Source organism: Carassius gibelio, chromosome A2 (assembly GCF_023724105.1).
Source record: "Carassius gibelio isolate Cgi1373 ecotype wild population from Czech Republic chromosome A2, carGib1.2-hapl.c, whole genome shotgun sequence".
Lineage (NCBI taxonomy): Eukaryota > Metazoa > Chordata > Actinopteri > Cypriniformes > Cyprinidae > Carassius > Carassius gibelio.
Genome location: NC_068372.1, coordinates 8,951,073 through 8,974,945, shown reverse-complemented (window position 1 = coordinate 8,974,945; position 23,873 = coordinate 8,951,073). Strand labels below are relative to the sequence as shown.

General features: G+C 37.6%; 1 protein-coding gene across 2 annotated transcripts in view; it reads left to right on the top strand.

Moving 5' to 3' along the window:
• The window catches only part of LOC128025844 (adenylate kinase isoenzyme 5), a 147,555-nt gene that overhangs the window by 87,581 nt on the left and 36,101 nt on the right, over positions 1 to 23,873 (top strand). For both annotated transcript variants that reach the window (XM_052612408.1, XM_052612403.1), the window contains exon 7: positions 22,738 to 22,828. In XM_052612408.1, the coding sequence (XP_052468368.1) occupies positions 22,738 to 22,828 (91 nt within the window). The remainder of the gene's footprint in view (positions 1 to 22,737; positions 22,829 to 23,873) is intronic.

Below are 23,873 nucleotides of genomic sequence, written 5' to 3'. Positions count from 1 at the left end.
CATCACCACCCCGGTGGCATCAGGTAAACTGTGCCCAGCGGGCACATGCATTCACAATTTCCCTCTGGCAGTGAGGTTTTAAAGGATAGAGGGGAGCGTAGAGGGGAGCGTGCATTTGCAGTGGCTGGGCCACGACTCTGGAATACCCTGCCTTTAGAGATCAGACTGGCCCCTTCCTTGTCTATTTTTAAATCTTTGCTAAAAACTTTTTTATTTTCCTTTGTGTACTGACTACTGTGTTATGCTACATTTTGAAATGGGTGGTTTTAAATTTTTTGTCTGGTCTATTTTTATGTATGTGTAATATTCTTGCTCTTATGTTAAAGCACTTTGGTCAGCCAGGAGGCTGTTGTAAATGCGCTATACAAATAAATTTAACTTGAACTTGAACTTGAACTTGATATGGCAGTTAAAGGGTTAATCCGAATCATCTAGACTTTAAAATCACATTCACAGAACAATATATATATATATATATATATATATATATATATATATATATATATATATATATATATATATATATATAACTTTAGTAACACTTTACAATAATATTTCATTTATAAACATTATGTTAACATGAACAATATTTATATAGCATTCATTCATGTCAGTTAATATTCCAAACTTAAACATTAAAACATTGTTTTATTGTGATTTTTTTCCAAGCACATTTTACCAATTCCAAACCATATCAATCTTAATAACTACCATTATTTTTTATTTAATCATTTATGAGTGCTATACAATAGTCCAGGAAAGCTGGAAGAGAAAAACAGGTCAAGAAGAACTGACAAAATAATTGCAAAAGAATTAGGAATTAATGTGAAGATTAATTTTTAGTCAATTCTGCAAGACAGACTTTCAGGAAAGGAGGTGGAATAAAAATGAGCTCCTAAATCTTAATCCCAGATTCTGGAAGATATATTCCTCAAACCATCGGACAAGAGGAGGTGGTGCTGGTCCTTCACGAGTCACTCTAATCTGTTCATTAAGCCTATATATAAAGTCTTAATATATAGTATTTCACAATACTTCATGGTATTCTAATTAAATAATTTTTTGGAATCTTAGATCTCTCAGAACCTGACACATTGTAATTCTGAGACTCCAGGAAAGTGGCAGTTCTGTAAAATGTTGGCGCTGGAGACTAAATGCTCCCTGATAGTTTCACACCTAATTCACTTAAAACACACACAAACACACACACACAGTGACAGAGGGACAGAGTGACATCAGATGTATGTTTTTTAATTTTCTGTCATCCATATAATGTTGTATAGTCATGAAACTATGCATATTTCCTCAGAATGACTTGTCTTCTATGTGTACATTTTTTTGAAGTGTTTAGAAGCTGCACTTTTTTTTACTGGTTCCTTTTTTACTATTATTTCAAAAAATCACCACGACAAAACCATTCAAGCTATCCAAAATTCATTCACACCTGTTCTGTAAGATTAATTCTTTAAACAGTGGTAAAAGAGGATGTGGTGCTGAACCTTCAAGAGTCACTTAAAACGTATCTGTCCATAAAGCCTATTAAGAATTATTCTTAATATACAGTTCACAATACTTCAGCTTGTTATTCTAATTAAGTGAGGGTCATTTTATCAGTAAAATTCCTAAAATACATATTATTTTATTTGAAAGATTTCTATAAATTATTTAAATCATACTCGTTTCTCCAATAATTATTTAAAAGTAATCCTATAGCTCCCTCTGGTGGCCATTATAGGTACTAAGAATTGCAAGCTTGATTTATAAGTTATGATAGTTTTAATTTTATGCTGGCTCTTGAAAATGATAAAGCTATGAAACTTACTGTGCTTCCTTCAAATGAGGACTTCTACTTATATAAAAAATTATGAAGAGTTAGAATGAAAAATTTTAAAGATATAGTAAAATAACTATTGTATTTTTTTATGTTACTTTAATAAATCTCTATGGCAACACCATTTAAGCTATCCTAAACCCATTCACAATTTAACATCTCAGTATATTGGCATCATGTTGAAAAAGGAGTATGGAGTAGTATGAGGAGGAGTATGAATTCATTTACAGGCTGATTTTATCATAAATCCACAATAAAATTTCTGAGTTCTGTATCAATCTGTGTTGTTGTTTGTTTATTTTTATCTTTTATTTTTCATAGGAAGATAACTGCCCCTTTACTCTCCTTTTTAATAAATGTGCTTATAAACCAAGGACAAGCTATTTATAGCTGTATTTATAAACTGCTTACTACTGACTATTAATATTGGGACAAGGCTTTATAAAGCATGAACTGACTATTTACTAATGAGTGCAGTTATTATAAAGTGTTATCAATGCATTTGCTAATGTTAACAAATTAGACATTATTTTACAGTGTTATCAAATCCTTAAATGACTCATAAGCATTTGTGAAAGTTCTGCTTGCATTACAGCTTAGTATTGATCTGTGAGCTGAACAGATTTACTGTTACATCTATGAGATTATGTAAATTCAAATAAATATAATGTCACAGGATGTCATAGGTCAGTATCAAATGAGTTTGAAATTATTATTTGCAGCACAAATAAGTTTTTTTTAGGATTTTTAAAAATCCCTAAAACTGACAGAAAAAGGTTAAGGCCTAAGCTATTTCTATGTGAGTGGCTAAATTTATTTTTGTTTTCATAATTGTAATACACAAACTATGAAATTATACAAAATGTATAAAAAGGTAAATAAATAAATACGCACACATTAAAAAAGCAGCCAAGTCGAATGAGTTTCCTTTTTTATATAGATTAAAATTGAAGACAGAAGCAAGTGGTAAATGTGGTCACTTTAATATTCAAATCCAGTAGATCCAGTTTATGTTCACGTGGCTGTTTTCGTTTATATTCGCCAAGCTATTATGTGTTTTGAAATAATCTTGTCCGTGATGTGTTCGTTCGTACGACGAAAGACAGAAACCTGCAGCTCGAGAGATATGTTATTCTGCCAGTCGCGCTTTCAAATAGTCTTGCACACTTAAACAGGTCACAAACACCTGCATTTAGCTCTTGTAGTGTTACAATGGGTTTATTGTGTGCATTTGTGGTAATATTTTATTTAAAAAAGCTCTTAAACAAGAATAAATTCGTTTGTTTTGAGCTCGACACTGTACGCGCTGATCGGAGGCGTGATTTCAGATAGGCAGCGCAAATATTTCATTTTCACACAAACAGTTCAAAAACATCTGAATTTAGCTCTTGGTGTGTTCTAATTGGTTGATTGTGTGATATCGCTGTAATAATTTATTTTTAAAAGCTTTAAAACAGGAATAAATTCGTTTTCTCTGAGCTCTTTACTCCAGACGCTCGTGATCACAGCGGTGATTCATCTCTCCTATTTCTCACATATCTCTGGCCAGAAATAATTTATCCATGAACCCTGAACCGGTAATAATCAGATATGTTGGTTTAGCTTGTCAGTGTGAATTAAATCTAAGTATTTGTTTGTATTTTTAACCGATTTAAAAGTGAAAGTAAAAGTTCGGGAATTGAACCTGTAGGGGCGCTATTTCTCTCAGACAATGGAAGTCTGAAGCACATATACTCAAACAGAGGGACAGAGTGAGATGAGATGTCTGACAGTTTTTTAATTTTCTGTTATCCATACAGTGTTGTAAAGTCGTGAAACTATGCATATTTCCTCAGAATGACTTTTTCATCTGTATGAAAAAATTCTTTGACGTGTTTGGAAGCTGCAATTTAAAAATACAATAATGATTCCCTTTGTAAGGTCATTTAAAAAAATCACCACGGCAAAACCATTCAAGCTATACAAAATCCATTCACAATTTAAGTTCCTATCAGAAATACTGATGTGTGTTCAGAGTTTTGTGAAATTCTAAGTATGTTATTTGCCTCAAAATCACCTGAGAAGTATTCCAGTTTGACATGTTGCCACGCCAACAATTTTTTAGATATCAATATCCCCCTTGCAGATTTATATCGGCTGTGTTTTAACATTATTCTGATGAAGTTTGAAGCAAATCGAGTAATAATAAGATGCTGAATTCAAATCATTTTGAAAATGACACACTTCCTTCTGCCAGTTGGTGGCGCTATAACTTTGACTCCTAATAGTCACATATATGCGATCGACATCATACAACGAATAATCTGATGAAGTTTGATTAAAATCAGGAAATGTATGTGGACGGTATTAGACACTTCCTGTTTCTCATTTCTCGCCATAATTTCAACGCCTCGCCACGAGCAAACCGTTCGAGATATCAAAAATCCCCTGGCAATTTTTCATCCCCAGTGTCTTGAGATCATGTTGACCGAGTTTGGCGGCAATCGAGAAAAAAACCTATGACAAGTATTTCAAATTCCAGAGCGTGCGCTTTTTACATAACTCTAAATAGCTGACTTCCTGTTGGGTGGAGCCTATGACATGCAATACGAAAGTTGTTCAGCACGATGAGATCTATATGTGTACTGAGTTTCATATGAATATGTGCAAGTATGTGTGAGCTATACATCAACATTTCTGACTGTGTTCCAGGGGGCGCCGTAGAGCCCCTGTGCCACGCCCGGGTCCCAGCCTCTGCAGGCTCCTAAAGGCCACAGATTCCAAAGTGTGCGCAAATTTTCAAGAGTTTTTGAGTATGTTAAGGACCCCAAAAGCCCCCACAACTTTGACGAAAAATTTGAATACTAAACCCTAAATAGCCAACTTCCTGTTGGGCGGAGCCTATGATATGCAATACAAAAGTTGTTTGGATTGATGAGATTTATATGTGTACCGAGTTTCATTCATCTACGAGCAAGAATGTATGATATATGGCCCTCCATATTCCAGGGGGCGCTGTAGAGCCCCTGTGCCACGCCCGTGTATCAGTCTCAGCCCGGCCCTAATGGCCGCAGGTTCCAATCTGTGTGCCAATTTTCAAGACTTTTTAAGCACGTTAAGGGCCCCAAAAGCCCCCGAGACGTTGGAAAAAAAAAATAATAATAATAATAATAATAATAATAATAATAATAAAAAATAATCCTAAGGAAAACAATAGGCCTCTCGCCCTTTGGGCTTGAGCCCTAATAATAATAATAAAAAATAATCCTAAGGAAAACAATAGGCCTCTCGCCCTTTGGGCTTGAGCCCTAAAAACAAAGCAGATACAAGAGGGTCCTCGCACCTCGGTGCTCGGGCCCTAATAATAAACGAAGCAATTCCAATAGGGTCCTCACACCATCGGTGCTCGGGCCCTAATAAAAAACAAAGCAGATACAAGAGGGTCCTCGCACCTCGGTGCTCGGGCCCTAAATATAGATTTTTTTTCCTGATTATTAAAGGAATGATTAGGTCTCTCTCTCTCTCTCTCTCTCTCTCTCTGCCAGACAGCCCCTCCCTACAATCCACACACACTGTCAGTCACCAAAGATTCACAGTCACCAACCCCCTCACACTCACACTCCCCCTCCCTCTCCCCCTCCCTTTCCTCACACAGACGGAGTGGCCAGAGTGAGATCATGTCAGTTGAGAAGTCTGACAGTTTTTTCTTTTCTTTTATCCATACAGTGTTGTAAAGTCATGAAACTATGCATATTTCCTCATAATGATTTGATCTCTGTCTGAAAACATGCCTTGAAGTGTTTGGAAGCTGCAATTTAGACATACAATACAATTAATGTTTCCCTTCTTACTGTCATTTCAAAAAATCACCACGTCAAAACCGTTCAAGCTAACCAAAATCCGTTCGCAATTTAAGTTCCTCGATGTTGTTTCTTCATGTAGTCAAAGTTTGGTGTGTATAGTGTACTTCCCATGTGAGGAGTATGCATTAATTCACAACTGTAAAATCTCAAAAATACACATTCAAATCAAAATAGCTGACTTCCTGTTGATCGTAGCTTATGACTGTGAATTAGAAAGTTGTCCGTCTTGATAAGAACAATTTAAGTACCGAGTTTGGTGTCTGTAGCTAAAACTAAATAAAATGCATTATTATTATTATTAGCTGTACACTTGCTAAACATTTTTAAATATAAACTTATGCAATTGTGTGTGTGTATATATATATATATATATATATATATATATATATATATATATATATATATATATATATTTATATATATATATATATATATATATATATATATATATATATATATATATATATATATAAATTCAAGTGTACAGTTTTCTTTTATTGCATCTTGAAATAAATATTTATGAGTTCTGTGTTTGTTTATTTTATTTATTTTATTTTTTATTTTACATTTTTTTAGGGAGATTACAGCCTTTAATCTCCTCAAAATAAATGTGCATATAAACCATGAACAATTTAATTATAGCTGTATTTATAAAATGCTTACTAAAATATTAATTTTGGGAGAAGGCTATATAAAGCATGAACTGACTATTTACTAATGCTTAGCTAAGAATTGCAGCTATTATGAAGTGTTACCAATGCATTTACTAATGTTAACAATTGAGACATTATTTTAAAGTGTTACCAAATCCTTAAATAATTTAAAAGTGTTTTGTTATGATTTCATTAACCTATAAGCATTTGTGAAATAGTTCTGCTTGCATTAAAGCTTAGTCTTCATCTGTGAGCTGAACAGTTTTACTGTTACATCCTTGAGATTATGTAAATTCAAATAAATGTCATGTCACAGGGTGACAGAGGTCAGTATCAAATGAGTTTGAAATTATTATTTGCAGCACAAATAAGGTTTTTTAGGATTTTTTTTAATCCCTGAAACTGTCAGAAAAGGATAAGGCCTAAGATATTTCTTAAGATGTAATGATAACAGCACAATTAGCAACAACAACAAAAAAATAACTATTTAAAATACAGTTTTTTTTCTGGTGATTAAAGAGATGTTTAAGTCTCTCTCTCTCTCTCTCTCTCTCTCTCTGTCTGTCTGCCACTCAGCTCACACCCCTCCCCCACTCACACTCACACACACACACACAGAGTCAGCACACAGAGTGACAGAGTGAGATCAGATGTCTGACAGTTTTTTAATTTTCTTTTAATCATACAGTGCTGTAAAGTCATGAAACTATGCATATTTCCTCAGAATCACTGGTTTTCTAAATTAAAAATGTTTTTTAAAGGTTTGGAAGCTGCAATTTAAAAATACAAGACGATTAATGTTTCACTTTTTACTGTCATTTCAAAAAATCACCACGACAAAACCGTTCAAGCTAACCAAAATCTGTTCGCAATTTAAGTTCCTCGATGTTTTTTCTTCATGTAGACAACGTTTGGTGTGTATAGTGTACTTCCCCTGTGAGGAGTATTCATTAATTCACAACTGTAAAATCTCAAAAATACACATTCAAATCAAAATAGCCGACTTCCTGTTGATCGTAGCTGATGACTGTGAATTAGAAAGTTGTCCGTCTTGAAAAGAACAATTTATGTACCAAGTTTGGTGTCTGTAGCTGAAACTAACCCCCCCACTTTTGACAAAAGGTGGCGCTATAGAGTGCCTCCCTCACGCCCTTTTAAAAGCTTTTGCCATTGTCTAGCTATCAAGAATACTGATATGTGTTTTGAGTTTCATGTAAATCTGAGCTTGTTGTCTGCCTCAAACTCACCATAACAGAACATTCAAGTTTGACACGTTGCCATGGCAACACTATATCAGATATCAATATCCCCACAACAGATTTACATCGGCCGTGTTTTGTCATTATTCTGATGAAGTTTTAAGTAAATCGAGTAAAAATAAGATGCTGAATTCAAAGCATTTGGAAAATGACACACTTCCTGCTGCCAGTTGGTGGCGCTATAACGTTGACTCTTAATAGCCACATATATACAATCGGTATCATACAACGAACAAACCCATGAAGTTTGATCAAATTCAGGAAATGTATGTGGATGTTATTAGACATTTCCTGTTTCTCATTTCTCGCCATAAGTTCCATGCCTCGCCACGGGCAAACCGTTCGAGATATCAAAAATCCCCTCGCAATTTTTCATCCTCAATGTCTTGAGATCATGTTCACCGAGTTTCGTGGCGAACGGGTTGAAAACCTCAGAGGAGTATTTCAAATTCCAGAGCATGCTTTTTTTAAACAGCCCTGAATAGCTGACTTCCTGTTGGGCGGAGCCTATGACATAAAGTGTGAAAGTTGTTCGGCTCAATGAGATCTATAAGTGTACCGAGTTTGATATAAATACATGCAAGTGTGTGTGAGCTATGGTTCAAGAATTCTGACTGTCTTCCAGGGGGCGCTGTAGAGCCCCTGTGCCACGCCCGGGTCCCAGCCTCTGCGGCGTCCTGATGGCCGCAGATTCCAATGTGTGTGCCAATTTTCAAGAGTTTTTGAGCATGTTAAGGCCCCCAAAACACCCCGGAAGGTTTAATAAAAAATAAAAATAATAATAATAACAAGAATAATCCTTAGAAGAACAATAGGGCTCTTCGCCCCTTCGGGCTTGAGCCCTAAATATAGCTGCAAGCAGCGATGTCGGGCTCAAGCCATCAGTGCAACGCCACCCCGGTGGCATCGGGAAAACTGTGCCCAGCGGGCATAAGCATTTACAGTAACCCTCTGACAATCAAGTTTTAAGGAATGCGGCAGTTAAAGGGTTAATCCGACCAATCTAGACTTTGAAATCACATACACAGAACAATTTATATAACTTTAGTAACACATTATTTTTATATTTAAAAAAAATGTATAAGGTGTGCATTATAGCTGACACCTATATGAACACATTACAATTGTTTTGTGACTGCAAGTCTTTCTTCTCAAATGCTATTGAGCTTCAAATTTGCATTTGAGCCCATGTGAAAAAGTAGCAAATTTACATATGACTTACAGTTTGTTGTAATAAATATCAAACATTCAAATTAATTGTGCATTATAGCTGTCACCTAGATGAACAATTACAGTTGTTTTTGTAAGTAATTCTCTTCAAATGCTACTGACGTTAGAAAAGTGTATAACAATATCACATGTAACTTTAGAGACCGTCCCTAAATTTGAGACTCTTGAATGTCCACTGTCAAGACAGCTTTATGCCTTTTTTTTTTTTTTTTTAGTTTTCTTTTCTCTGCGTCGGATTGCTGATGTCCTATACCCAGGCATAGATGTCCATCCATCAATTACGAACATTCAGCCGCAAACATGAGGTGTGAGCGGTCGCGAGCGCGGATGGGAGAATGGCGCATGTTTTTTTTTTTTTTAAAGCAACTGGGATGGTGTCCCCTCTGGGAGTTGGTGCCCTACGAAGACTGCATACTCTGCATATAGGGAGTGGTGGTACTATCTGGAAGATATATTCCTCAAACCATCGTACAAGAGGAGGTGATGCTAATCCTTCAAGAATCGCTCAAAAGCTATTTAAGTGTACAGTTTCATTTTATTGCATCTTGAAATAAATATTTCTGAATTCTGAGTCAAACTGGGTTGGGTTTATTTATTTATTTTATGAGACAACTGAGACTTTAATCTCCTTTGTAATATATGTGCTTTTAATTAAACCAAGAACAATTTATTTATAGATGTATTACTGCTTAATAATGACTATTATTAAGGGAAAAGGATTTATAATCATGAACTATTTACTAATGCTTAGCTAATGAGTGCAGTTATTATAAAGTGTTACCAATGCATTTACTAATGTTAACAAATTAGACATTATTTTACAGTGTTACCAAATCCTTAAATAATTTATTAGTGTTTTGTAATGATTTTAATTACCTATAAGCATTTGTGAAATAGTTTTGCTTGCATTGCAGCTTTATCTGTCAGTTGAAGAGTTTTACTGTTACATCCATGAGATTAATAAATGTCATGTCACAGAATGTCATAGGTCAGTATCAAATGAGTTTGAAATTATTATTTGCAGCACAAATAAGGATTATTAGGATGTTTTTAAATCCCTAAAACTGTCAGAAAAGGATAAGGCCTAAGATATTTCTTAAGCTGTAATGAAAACAGCACAATTAGCAACAACAACAAAAAAATAACAATTTAAAAAACAGTTGTTTTTTTTTTCTGGTGATTAAAGAGATGTTTAAGTCTCTCTCTCTCTCTCTCTCTCTCTCTCTCTCTCTCTCTCTCTCTGTCTGTCTGCCACTCAGCTCACACCCCTCCCCCACTCACACACTCACACTCACACACACACACAGTCAGCACTCATACATTCCTCAAACAGAGTGACAGAGTGAGATCAGATGTCTGACAGTTTTTTAATTTTCTTTTAATCATACAGCGCTGTAAAGTCATGAAACTATGCATATTTCCTCAGAATCACTGGTTTTCTAAATGAAAAATGTTTTTTAAAGGTTTGGAAGCTGCAATTTAAAAATAGAAGAAGATTAATGTTTCACTTTTTACTGTCATTTCAAAAAATCACCACGACAAAACCGTTCAAGCTAACCAAAATCTGTTCGCAATTTAAGTTCCTCGATGTTTTTTCTTCATGTAGACAAAGTTTTGTGTGTATAGTGTACTTCCCCTGTGAGGAGTATTCATTAATTTTACAACTGTAAAATCTCAAAAATACACATTCAAATCAAAATAGCCGATTTCCTGTTGATCGTAGCTTATGACTGTGAATTAGAAAGTTGTCCGTCTTGATAAGAACAATTTATGTACCAAGTTTGGTGTCTGTAGCTAAAACTAACCCCCCCACTTTTGACAAAAGGTGGCGCTATAGAGTGCCTCTTCCACGCCCTTTTCAAAGCTTTTGCCATGGTTTAGCTATCTTTAATACTGATATCTGTTTCGAGTTTCATGTAAATCTGAGCTTGTTGTCTGCCTAAAAATCATCAGAACAGAACATTCAAGTTTGACACGTTGCCATGGCAACACTATATTAGATATCAATATCCCCACAACAGATTTTCTTCGGCCGTGTTTTGTCATTATTCTGATGAAGTTTGAAGCAAATCGAGTAAAAATAAGATGCTGAATTCAAAGAGTTTTGAAAATGATTCACTTCCTGCTGCCAGTTGGTGGCGCTATAACTTTGACTCCTAATAGTCACATATATACGATCGGTATCATACAACGAACAAACAAATTAAGTTTGATCAAATTCAGGAAATGTATGTGGATGTTATTAGACATTTCCTGTTTCTCATTTCTCGCCATAATTTCAACGCCTCGCCACGGGCAAACCGTTCGAGATATCAAAAATCTCTTCGCAATTTAGCATCCCCAATGTCTTGAGATCGTGTTCACCGAGTTTTGTGGTGAACGGATGGAGTTCCTCAGAGGAGTATATCAAATTCCAGAGCATGTGTTTTTCATAAAACCCTAAATAGCCAACTTCCTGTTGGGCGGAGCTTATGACATGCAGTGTGAAAGTTGTTTGGTTTGATGAGTTATATATATGTACCAAGTTTCATATGTATACGTGCAAGTATGCATGATATATGGCCCTCAGTACTACAGGGGGCGCTGTAGAGCCCCTGTGCCACGCCCGTGTATCAGACTCTGCCCGGCCCTAATGGCCGCAGGTTCCAAGGTGTGTGCCAATTTTCAAGAGTTTTTGAGTATGTTAAGGACCCCAAAAGCCCCCGAAACCTTGGAAAAAAATTAGAAGAATAAAGAAAAAAAAAAAAAAAAATAATCCTAAGGAAAACAATAGGGCTCTCGCCCTCCAGGCTTGAGCCCTAATAATAATAATAATAAAAAATAATCCTAAGGAAAACAATAGGGCTCTCGCCCTCCAGGCTTGAGCCCTAATTAAAGCTGCAAGCAGCGATGAACGGGCCCTCGCACCCGGGCTCACCGCCATTGTGTGGCTTTAGTAAAAAGGTGAACATTGAGAAATATGCATTTAATGTCCTAAATATAAGTGGAATATATCAAAGTATATCCCATATATGTGCCAATCTTACCGTTGCCAGCAGGTGGCGCTATCATTATAATGGAATATTGGCCTTCAGATGTGTTCAGGCCAGGACATTTATCAAACATGTGAAGTTTGGGGAAGATTGAACATTTTATGCTTGAATTACAACAACTTCTCTTGCTGTGGCAAGACATCAAATTTTGTCATAGCGCCATGGAAACGCCCTTTAACAAAAACTCAAGATCTTCAAAAGTTAATATTGCACAGGCCTTTAGATTAGACTGACCACAAAATATATGTTAATCTCAAAAAAATTATAGGAGTAGTTTGTCGCAGCGTAAAACATGTCACTTCCTGTTGCCAATAGGTGGCGCTATGACTATAACTGAATGTGGGCATGTAGATCTGTTAAGGGCAGAAATTTTATCTAACATGTGAAGTTTGGGGCAGATTGGACATTTTATGTCTGAGTTACAGCAACTTCCTTTTCCATGGCGAAACATCGAAATTTGTCAGGCCGCCATGGACACACCCTTTAACGAAATCTAAAGATCTTCGCAATTTAAGATCGCAAAAGGCTTTAGATTACACTGACCAAGTTTGGTTTTGATCTGAATAAATCTCTAGGAGGAGTTCATCAAAGTCCAACCCCTGAAAATGGCCAAAACAACACTAATTTTGCAGAGAAAATTCTAAATAACTGACTTCCTGTTGGGATTCGGATTTCGTACCAAGAGACTTTTTCGTAGATATTGGTGTGTTACATGTGTGTACCGATTTTTGTACATGTACGTGAAACATAGCTCGAGGCGCACTCCGTTTAAAGTGTATACGCACTCCGTTGAAATTGTATAGGTGGCGCTATCGAGCCAGTTTGCCACACTCGATGGAATATTGGCCTTCAGATCTGTTTAGGCCAGGACCCTTTACACACAAGTGAAGTTTGGGCAAGATTGGACATTTTATGCCTGAGTTATAACATCTTTTATTCCCATGGCGAGACATCGAACTTCATCACGGAGCCATGGACACACCTTTTAACAAAAACTCAAGATCTTCACAACTAAACATCACACAGGTCTTTAGATTAGACTGACCACAAAAAAGACACTGATGTCATAAAATTTCTAGGAGTAGTTTGTCGCAGTGTAAAATATGTAACTTCCTGTTGCCAATAGGTGGCGCTATGACTATAACTGAATATTGGCATGTAGATCTGTTCAGGTCAAGAGTCTTATCCAACATGTGAAGTTTGGGGCAGATTGGACATTGTATGTCTGAGTTACAGCAACTTCCTTTTTCATGGCGAAACATCGAAATTTGTCAGGCCGCCATGGACACGCCCTTTAACGAAACCTCAAGTCCTTCGCAATTTATTATCGCAAAGGGATTTAGATTACATTGACCAAGTTTGGTGTTGATCTGAATAAATCTCTAGGAGGAGTTCGTTAAAGTACAACCCCTGAAAATGGCAAAAACAACACCAATTTTGAAGGGAAAATGCAAAATAACTGACTTCCTGTTGGGATCCGGATTTCGTACCAAGAGACTTTTTTGTAGGTATTGGAGTGTTACATGTGTGTACCAATTTTTGTACATGTACGTGAAACATAGCTCGAGGCGCACTCCGTTGAAAGTGTATAGGTGGCGCTATAGAGCCATTCTGCCACACCCGGTGGAATATTGGCCTGCAGATCTGTTCAGGCCAGGACTCTTATCACACATGTGAAGTTTGGGGAAGATCGGACATTTTATGCCTGAGTTATAACATCTTTTATTCTCATGGCGAGACATCGAACTTCGTCGCGGCGCCATGAACAAGCCATTTAACGAAAACTCAAGATCTTCACAACTGAACATCACACAGGTCTTTAGATTAGACTGACCACAAAAAAGACATTGATGTCATAAAATTTCTAGGAGTAGTTCGTCGCAGCGTAAAATATGTCACTTCCTGTTGCCAATAGGTGGCGCTTTGAATATAACTGAATATGGGCATGTCAATCTGTTCAGCTTCGGAGTCTCATCAAACATGTGAAGTTTGGGGCAGATTGGTCATTGTATGTCTGAGTTATAGCAACTTCATTTTTCATGGCGAATCATCGAAATTCGCCAGGCCGCCACGGACACGCCCTTCAACGAAAACTCAAGATCTTCGCAATTTAACATCGCAAAGGCCTTTAGATTAGGCATACCAAATTTGGTGATGATTTGAAGAACTCTCTAGGAGGAGTTCGTTAAAATACAACACATGGAAATGACCAAAATTACACAAAATTTACTCATAATATTAAAAATAACCGACTTCCTGTTGGGTTTAGAATTTCACTCCAAGAGTCTTTTTTGTAGGTATTGGTGTGTTACATATGTGTGCCAATTTTCGTGCATGTACGTGGAACATAGCTGGAAGGCTGTTGATTTTCTTGGTATAGGTGGCGCTGTCGAGCCATTTTGCCACACCCTCTTCTGAATCCTATATCAGACGAAAATTTTCACCAGGTTTGACGCGTGTGCAAAGTTTCATGACTTTTTGAGCATGTTAAAGCCCTCAAAAATGCGATTCATTCGGGAGAAGAAGAAGAAGAATAATAATAATAATAATAAAAAACAAAGCAGATACAAGAGGGTCCTCGCACCTCGGTGCTCGGGCCCTAAAAACAAAGCAGATACAAGAGGGTCCTCGCACCTCGGTGCTCGGGCCCTAATAAACAAAGCAGATACAAGAGGGTCCTCACACCATCGGTGCTCGGGCCCTAAAAATGTTTGAAGTGTCGTAATCGTAGCCTTTTTTTTTACTTTTCATATAATTATGACTTAGTATGTAAGTACAACAAAATCCTTTGATTTCAAATGTCAGAGACCTGAATGCATTGAACACTTGCATTTGCAAAAATGTCTGTTTTCATATCAGCAACTTGGTTGATCCAGTTACAGTAAGGCAATGAGCAGGGAAAAATATATATTCTACTATTCCAACATAAGGAAAGACAGACTGATGTTTATTTTACATTTTACATGTGATTAAGACGTTTATATAAATGTCTTAAAGGTGCAGGGTGGGGGGGGGTGCAAATGCTGATAAATTATTTGGTTAAAAATATATACACTATTATTGTGAATAAACTAATATTGTGGAATATTGTTACAATTTAAAATAACAGTTTTTTATTTTTATTTTAGTATGAATAGAAATTAAACCATTTGATATCTAAATAAATAAATGTGACATTATAAACATATTTAACTGTCACTTTTATCGATTAAATGTGTCATTGCTGAATAAAAGTATTAATTATAATAGTGACATTCGGAGTAGACTATGACATTGATCATGTCAGTTACATTAAATGTAAATGAGATGTTTACAAGACCTAAAATGAAGTTTCTCATTAAGTGTCTCAAATGATTCATGCAAACATTTTCAAAATCATTTATAGCCAGTTTCCTTTCCATTCTGCCAAAAATCAATAACTGGACCTGACAAATAAACCCCAGTGAACGGAAATGTACTCAGTATCTAGCTCAGCATCTGGCCTTTGTACAGCAACAAATTTTGATTGATGTCATTTGAGGTCAGTAATTACACAGACCTGACGTACATGCATAAGAGATAAAAATAAGTATCACACACAAACACACAAATTTAGAATCAAACTGCAACAATATTGTTTGTTTCCTGTGCCCTGGATCTCATATATGAGCAATTCCAGCAGAACGCTTTGATGACAGGCTCTGCGTTAACCTTTTTAAGTGTAACTGAAAGCGAGAGAGTATTGATTTATTGTGGATCTTTGATTGAAGTTCATCCCTTCATAGCAAAAAAAATAGACCCATTTAATTAGCTATCTATAATGCTTTGGCGGCGAGTCTCTTTGGTGTCGCCACATGGGGTTTGATGTCATTTCTTTAAAGTCAGAGCCTTTTAACCCCTCTCTGAAATGACCTCTGAACGAAAGCTGTGGTCATTTCAGAGTGGTTAATTTTAGTAAAAGTTAATTTACTAACTATTTTGATATACTTATGTTGAGGCTTGAGTGTATGCAAGATTAATGGTGGAGCACCCCATTTGGGGTGGTGAATATTTCATGTTTATTTTTCTTTTCTTTGTTGTTTATACAGATTTGACAGTAAAGCGCTAAGCTTGAGTTAAGATGCATACAAAACTGTAAAATTCTGACAAAATATGATTTCTTGATGAGTTTATATTTTATAATAGTGATTTTATTTCTAAATATATAGAAAAAGTAGAAATGAATAACTAATAAACCAATAAGTGCTCCTCTGGTGCTGTCTACTGGTTGTAATTGTTATTTGATGTATTTTTTATTTTTATTTTGCATAAGTGTTTGTTTACCATAAAGTATATTTTGTTCAACCCATTAAAAATCAAATTAAAACTGGATCATTTTAGAGGTTTAAAGTATGGGAAATAGTTGTGTGAAATGCTTGAAAGTCATTGAAAAGTGCTTGAATTTCTCTCTCAAAAGGAAAGTACAAACCCTGAAATGAATTATGTAATGCAATCGACTATTTATACCACAACACCATGGTTACAGTTAGCATTAACATTTCTGGTTTCCTGATGTACTGTATGCCAGCGCTGTTTATAAAAGATATTTCTGTGCAGAGTTTGAATGATTGTCACTAGATCTTGCATTAAACTTTTAATTGTGTGGCGAATTCAAACGCTTCTCACTGGATCTCACAGCAATGTTGCATCTGTGCAGTAACAGTGTTGAGGAATCAATTTTGATTCCCCTTGAAAATTAGCACGGTTTAGTTTCACTTTAGTTTTGTTTGCTGTTTGATGTTTCCCAAATGCAACAGAAATGGCAACGCAAATGAGTTGGGCAGTGCGGGGATTGCACTAGTGTGACCGCTCACAAAAAATAGTTCCACCGGCAGAAAAAATGGTTTCAAAATGTCACAGTCACAGTCTGGAGCCCTTCATACATGTATATGTGTGTGTGTGTATATATATATATATATATATAGAGAGAGAGAGAGAGAGAGAGAATCAGAATTAGAATGAGCATTATTGCCAGTTATGTTTTCACATACGAGGAATTTGTTTTCATGACAGAAGCTTCCACAGAGCAACAGAATGAAAGCGACATAGCAAAAAGACAGATAATAAAATGCTAATAAAAATAAATAATATGTATATTGACAATTGTATTTTCAGGTATATTACAAAAAACAATTTTGTATATACAGGTATATTATGTGCAAATTTAATGGGTAAGTATGTGTGTTAGATAAACAAGTGTATAAGTGTATAAATAGTGTGTTATTGTCAAGTGTTCATGAAATGGATTGCCTGTGGGTTCCTGTGTCTGGCCGTTCTGGTGATCAGAGCTTTGTAGTGTCAACCAGATGGCAACAGTTCAAAGAGGGAGTGTGCTGATTTGAGGGGTCCAGAGTGATTTTGCTAGCCCTTTTCCTCACTCTGGATGAGAACAGTTCTTGAAGATAAATATATATATGCCTGCCTGCCATAGCGCCCCAGCCTGCTTCCGCACCACATTTGCAGCAGCCTTTAGCCAAGCAGTGCCTTGGAGCAGGGCATTGGCAGGCCAACCCGATTGTCCAGGTCCCCATCAAACCTGGTGGCAAGCGTCCCTGAGACAGGCGACCCAGAGATGAAGGGATCTGCTCTTTGGGAGATGTAAAACTCCCTCCCCCGGAGGAGGGCCAGGTGGAGAATATTTTGTTTTGTTTTACCCCTCCAAAATCTCGACAAAAGAACAGTTTTCTCTATCTCTGGGTCCCAGGAGAGCATGGAGAGTCGCGGATGGCCCTACTCACACACACTCTGCCAACCTGTGGAACCCGGTGCACACTCAGACCCCTCTTCGGTCTGCTCACAAGTTGGGTCCCTGTGTTCCACCTTGCTGCCCACTGCGGGTACGGCGGTGGTTCCATTGGTCCTACTTGCACTGTGTCTGGGTGCCTGGCTAGTGCTACCCATCCCATCTTGCTGGGTTCTGCGGACTGTCAGTGGCATCCACTTCATAACAGTGAAGACGGTCAATGTTCCTGTCTTGCTTGCAGAGATCACAGTTCTTTGTAAGGATGTGATAAAGCTGGTCCCTCCAGTCGATATGACGATGGTGTTTGACAGCCCTTGCTTCATTGAACCCAAGAAAGGTGGTGGGTTACGACCAATCTTGGACCTGTGTTACTTGAACTGGTCCCTTCACTGGTTACCATTCAAGATGTTGATGCAGAAATGCATCTTCGGGTGCATCCATCCCTGAGATTGGTTTCCAGTGATCAGTTTGAAGGAAGCTTACTTTTATGTGTTGATCCTTCCACGGCACAGATAATTTATGCGGTTTGCTTTTGAAGGACATGTATACCAGTATAAGGTCCCACCCTTCAAGCTGTCCCTTTCTCCCCATATCTTCATGAAAGTCTTGGAGGGGCCTCTTGTTTAGAGAGTAGGGTGTTCACATCCTCAACTATCTCGACGATATGTGCTTCTACTAGCACAGTCTCAAGATCAGTTATGGAAGTGTAGGGACCATGTGCTCCAGCAGCTTAGCCTGTTGGGTCTTCGGGTCAACTGGGAAAAGAGCAAACTGTCCCCGACACAGAGGATCTCTTTTCTCGGTATGGAGTTGGATTCGGTTGTGCAAACAGCACACCTCACAGAGGACCATGTGCCGACACTGAGCTGCTTGAATTCATTCAAGGGCAGGACAGCGTTCCCACTGTAACTATTTCAGAGGTTCCTGGGGCTTATGGCAGCTGCAGCGGCAGTTACACCGCTATGGGTATTGCATATGAGACCGCTTAAGCACTGGCTTCATGGCCGAATCCCGAGGTAGGCATGGCAGCACAGCACTCACCAGGTCCAAGTTACACCAGCCTCTCACCAAACCTTCACTGGCATATCAATTGCCTAGAGTTGTTAGCAGTACACCTTGCCTTGAACTGTCTTAAAGAGTGATTACGAGGCAATCACTTGCTGGTCAGAACAAGGTGGTTTGCACACCAGTCCCATGTCACAACTCGCCTGCACCTCCTCTTTTGGAGTCGAAAGGTTGTGAGGTCACTTTGTGCCATTCACATTCAGGGCCTGCTCAACCATACAGCAGATGAGCTGTCTCGAGCTACGTTACCGGGAGAGTGGCATCTCCATTCCCAGGCAGTCCAGCTGATTTGGAAACCTTTTGTAGCCTCTCAGGTAGACCTGTTTGCTTCACCAGAAACCTCTTATTGCCAGTTGTCCTACTCCCTGACAGAGGGAACACTCAGCATGGACACAATGGCACACAGCTGGCCATGGGGTCTGCGCAAGTATGAGTTTCCCCTAGTAAGCCTTCTGGCATGGACACAGTGCAAAGTCAGGGAGGACGAGGAGCAGGTTCTGCTTGTGGGGCCGCATTGGCCCACTCGGACCTGGTTCCTGGACTAGTGCTCCTCGCGACAGCCCCTCCCTGCCAGATTCCGCTGAGGAAGGATCTTTTCACTCAGAGACATGGCACCCTGTGGCGCCTGCGTCCAGACCTCTGGAAACATAATCTCCAGTCCCTGGACGGGACGCAGAGTTTCTTAGTGATCTACCCCTAAGAGTTAGTTGACATCATCACTTTTGACGAGAGCAAGAGCATTTCTATGAGACATGCTTATGCCTTGTAAGGAAACCTGTTCATTGAGTGGTGTTCTTCTTGTTGAGAAGACCCCCAGAAATGCCAGATCAGGGTCGTGCAGAATCCTTTTGCAGAAAGCTTTGGAGCAAAGGCTGTCTCTCTCCACTCTTAAAGTCTATGCCACTGCGATTGCTACTAACATGACCCAGTGGAAGGAAAGTCTTTAGATAAACATGACATGTTCATCCGGTTCCTTATGGGGGGAAGAAAATTAAATCCTCTATGGCCCCCCTCCATACTCTCTTGGGACCTGTCTCTAGTGCTTAAAACACTACAGCAGGGCCCATTTGAGACTTTGCAGTCAGTTGAGCTAAAGTTTCTTGCATTGAAAACTCCTGCTTGCACTGGCTTCAATCAAGAGGGTAGGGGACCTGCATGCATTTTCGACGATTTGTGCCCAGGGTTGGGCTGGGCAACCCCCAACACGTTCGCTAAATTCTATAGCCTTCGTGTGGAGCCAGTATCCTCTTGTGTTCTCACCTCAAATGGGAAGAGGCATTGAGTGGCCATGGTTTAGTGTTGACTTGCTAAAAACTGCACCAGAGTCTCCATACTGTAAGCCCTGTCAAGTTCCTTCATCCCCTCACCAGCCAGAAGTAGGCCATAACGTCCAATGCCAGGCCTTCACTTCACATAGAAAAATGTCAACATTCATCGGCTCAGCTCCTCAGCGAAAACCTGGTATGCATTGCACAGGCTGCCTTTTTATGCTCACTCTGTGATCAGAGGCAGCTGGATGTAATAATTGCATGCCGATGTGCATTGGCTAGTTTAATTACACTCGAAGTATGTAACTAAGGTTACATCGGCAACAAAGACGTTATCGTGACTGTGTTTCCTCTAGTTAGATTTATATCTTAAGCATATTTTTGGAAATAATAATAATTCCAAAATAATGGAATCAGATCAGACTGAATAAAGTTGTGACCCAATTTTAGATTTCATAATGCAAAATTAGAGTAAAATTTTTCTAATCCAATTTCTACTGCATGCATAGGAATGAAGAAAAAAATGCAATGCTTGCTCTGATGTTTACCATGGCATACCATGTTTTCTTAACTTGTACTATGGCAAAATACCAATTTTGTTTTCTTTAAGTACCAAATTTCAGACTGTAGATCTAAAAATAGAATGAGATAGATAAAAATAAATGTGCTTTGGCTAGACATACATTTTGGCTTGCAGTCTTTGAGTCAGAAAATAAAGAAAAAAAATGTAATTTCTAATTTCTTAATTTCCAATAATCAACATCTTTCTATGTGTCTAATGATAATATGACAGGTACACAGTCTTCTGAAGCTCGAGGGACACTCCCACACACTACATGCTACGCTGTGGCCCATTATAGTCTGTTGTCATGGAAACATTCAGACAGGTTGGAGGGGGTTGTTGCTTTGCCTCCCCATTTCTCAAGTAACAGTGCAGTACTTAGGCAAGGTTCCTGTGAAGTGTCTTTTAAATGTGTTTTGGTTCTTTGCATTTTAGTACTAAGCATTAGAACTTAGGTGTATAGGAACACATTCTGTTCCTATCCTTTTGCAATGTGGAAGAAGTGAATAGTACAGGAATAATGAGACTCTGATGAAGCCTGCTTTCATTGATGAATCACATCATGGTTCCAAACAAATCACTTTTTGCCCAAGACTTAAATTGATTTGCTCCTGTTGTCTGTAATCTTGCTTACATGACTGTGTTATGTAAAATATTTACAGAAAATATTATACTAAACCAAAATGTATTGTTTTGATTTCATTCTGAATATCTGTATTTTACAAATATATATTTTATAACGATGATAAGTGGTTGCATAAAATGTGTTTATTTATATATGTTTTAGATGTATTAGATGAACGTTTTCAATTGCAGCCTTCAACCAATCTTTAACCAGATTTCTTCCATGTTTAATATTTATGTTTTTTTAATAGGATGGACATCCTTTATTGAATTCCATTCCCGATTGTTCAGTAAGGGTGAAATATTGAGTATGAGCAATGTTTAGTTAGAAGGAACAATAACAGCATAGATAACACTAATCAGACATGAAAACAACTGCAACTCTTATTCTTTACCAACTGTCCTCATAAACCCCCATTCCTTGATTAAAGGGGTCATATGATGCTTTTTCAAAAATAATTATTTTGTGTATTAAACACATTATTTTTCAAATATCGTACATTATTGTAGATCCTCTATGCCTGGCCTTTCTCAAATGCGTCGTTTTCTACAAATTCCCTGTAACGCGCCTTTTCATAATCGAGAACTTCATCTTTCAAAATAAATGTAAAGACAGTTAATAATGTCCTTAGTCTTTCCATCAGTTCAAACCCAAAAGGGAAACAGAGTGGCGTGACAGTCACAGTGATGAAGCTCATATGTGTTTGACAGCTGACTTCACTGTGATGTGACTGTCTCTCTCTTTCTTTCTCTCTTTCTTTTTCTCTTTAACACACACACACACACACACGGTGCGCAAAATTCCGCATTTGAACAGTCAATAGCAAATACATAAACTAATAACAAAACATATTCACAGTAGCTGATTCAGAAGCATCAGATTGTCATAGCAAAGTCAGAATTACCTCTTCTCCTAGGTTCAAGAAACGGTCGTCCATAAAATGCGTTGCTGTTCTGCTGTAAGTAATCTTAAAGATTCCTAAATGCATCTACTTTCGGAAGGTCAAATAAAGTGCTTTTGCTTTCGTCTAGATACACAAAGCATCTCCCTGACATGGCTGCTTCAACACTAACTGCAGTTACTGAAACCAAGCCTTCTTTCTTTGCGTGAACATTTAGGTGGCATTAAGCAAATATTTACACATTGTGACGTAGATGTGGGGGCATGTTAAAAACAAGCCCTCTTTTATGGGTGCATGGCAGAGTCTTAACTTTGATAGAGAATATCCCCTTGGATTTAAGACTTTTGGCCTTGCAACTTTACAGATCTTCTTTATGCACCAATAGCTAATAACACTCCAAAGAGAAAGGAAAAATTTGAATCACATCATATGGCCCCTTTAAATATTCAGGGGAACATGGCAAAGGACACTCATGCACAGATGTCCTGACAGGACACTGAACATAATATATATTGAAGCATCTTTATTATTATTAAAATTTGTTTAATATGAATTTAAATTTTAAAATGAATTTAAATGTAAAATACATCGAAACGGAACAATATTTGATATAGTAAAATGTATCTAGGGCCAAACCTAGATTTTTGTGTGTGTGTGTGTGTGTGTGTACCCTCAATGCCTGACACAAATGCTCTCTTGTTTATACAGCTTGATGCAGATCGAGATGAAGAGGAAGTCTTCTATGACATCAGCACGACAGTCGACAACAAACTGTACCCCACCAAAGAACCTGTGGCAGGTAAAGATGTGGAGTTACTACTTCATTACTTTATAAGGTCCATCATAAAATCAACATTGATTTTACCTCTTGTTCAAATTCAAGATCTTATGAAAGCAAAATGAAACTTAGTTAATCTTTGAAACATTTTGTTATATTTTAAGCCATCTACAGTATTTGATAGCCTACTCCTAAAAGTGGACAAGATCTTTTTTTTATTTTCTTCAATTTTATACATCATTTTGTTAAATCAAATGTTCACTAGAATATTCTTTAGCCTTTGCCAGGAAATTTATAATACTAGGAAAAGCATTAGCCAGTACTCAAGTACTTTGAAATATTTGAAATATTGTATTTGAGAGGAACCATCTTTGAAATAACAATTTAAACCAAAATGTCCAGCACCAGCTTTCTGTTTCATTAGGAAACCTGTCAAAACAGGAAAGAAATGTGTGTTTATTGTGTTTATACTCATGCCACTTAACGACACCAAAGCATCCAGTCAGGGGCGGACTGGGACCAAAAAGTGGCCCTGGACTTTCTGGCCCACAGCAGCCCACCACATCATAATGCATTCACCCCTATTTGGATGTACTTTATTAATTTAATATTTAAGTATGCAGTTGGGGAATTTTAACCAATAGGGCAACTGATCCCCTGTTAAAAAAAAAAAAAACCTGGGTGCAGCAGCTGTTCATTTAGCGACTCCAACGTTCATGATACATGCTCACCATCACAAACATTCTCCTAGAACTCCCACTTTGCATTCAGTTGACAAATCCATACGAATCATGCATGGAATAGAAGTTTATAAACTCAAACGATAGCTTTATGTGCTTTACAGATGAACTCGAAGTCTTTATTCATTCGAGATGTTCAATAATACATTATCTTTGACCCGGTAATACAAGTTCATGATCCAATTCGTGAACAGATTCTTTTGAATCTGTTTCAATCTTTCAAAATAATCATTTCTTTTGTTGAATTGTTCACAAACTGGATAGATCCGAGGTGCAGGGCTTGCAAAATGGCCAGCCGGACATCCTGGGGCTATTGTGTTTTCCAG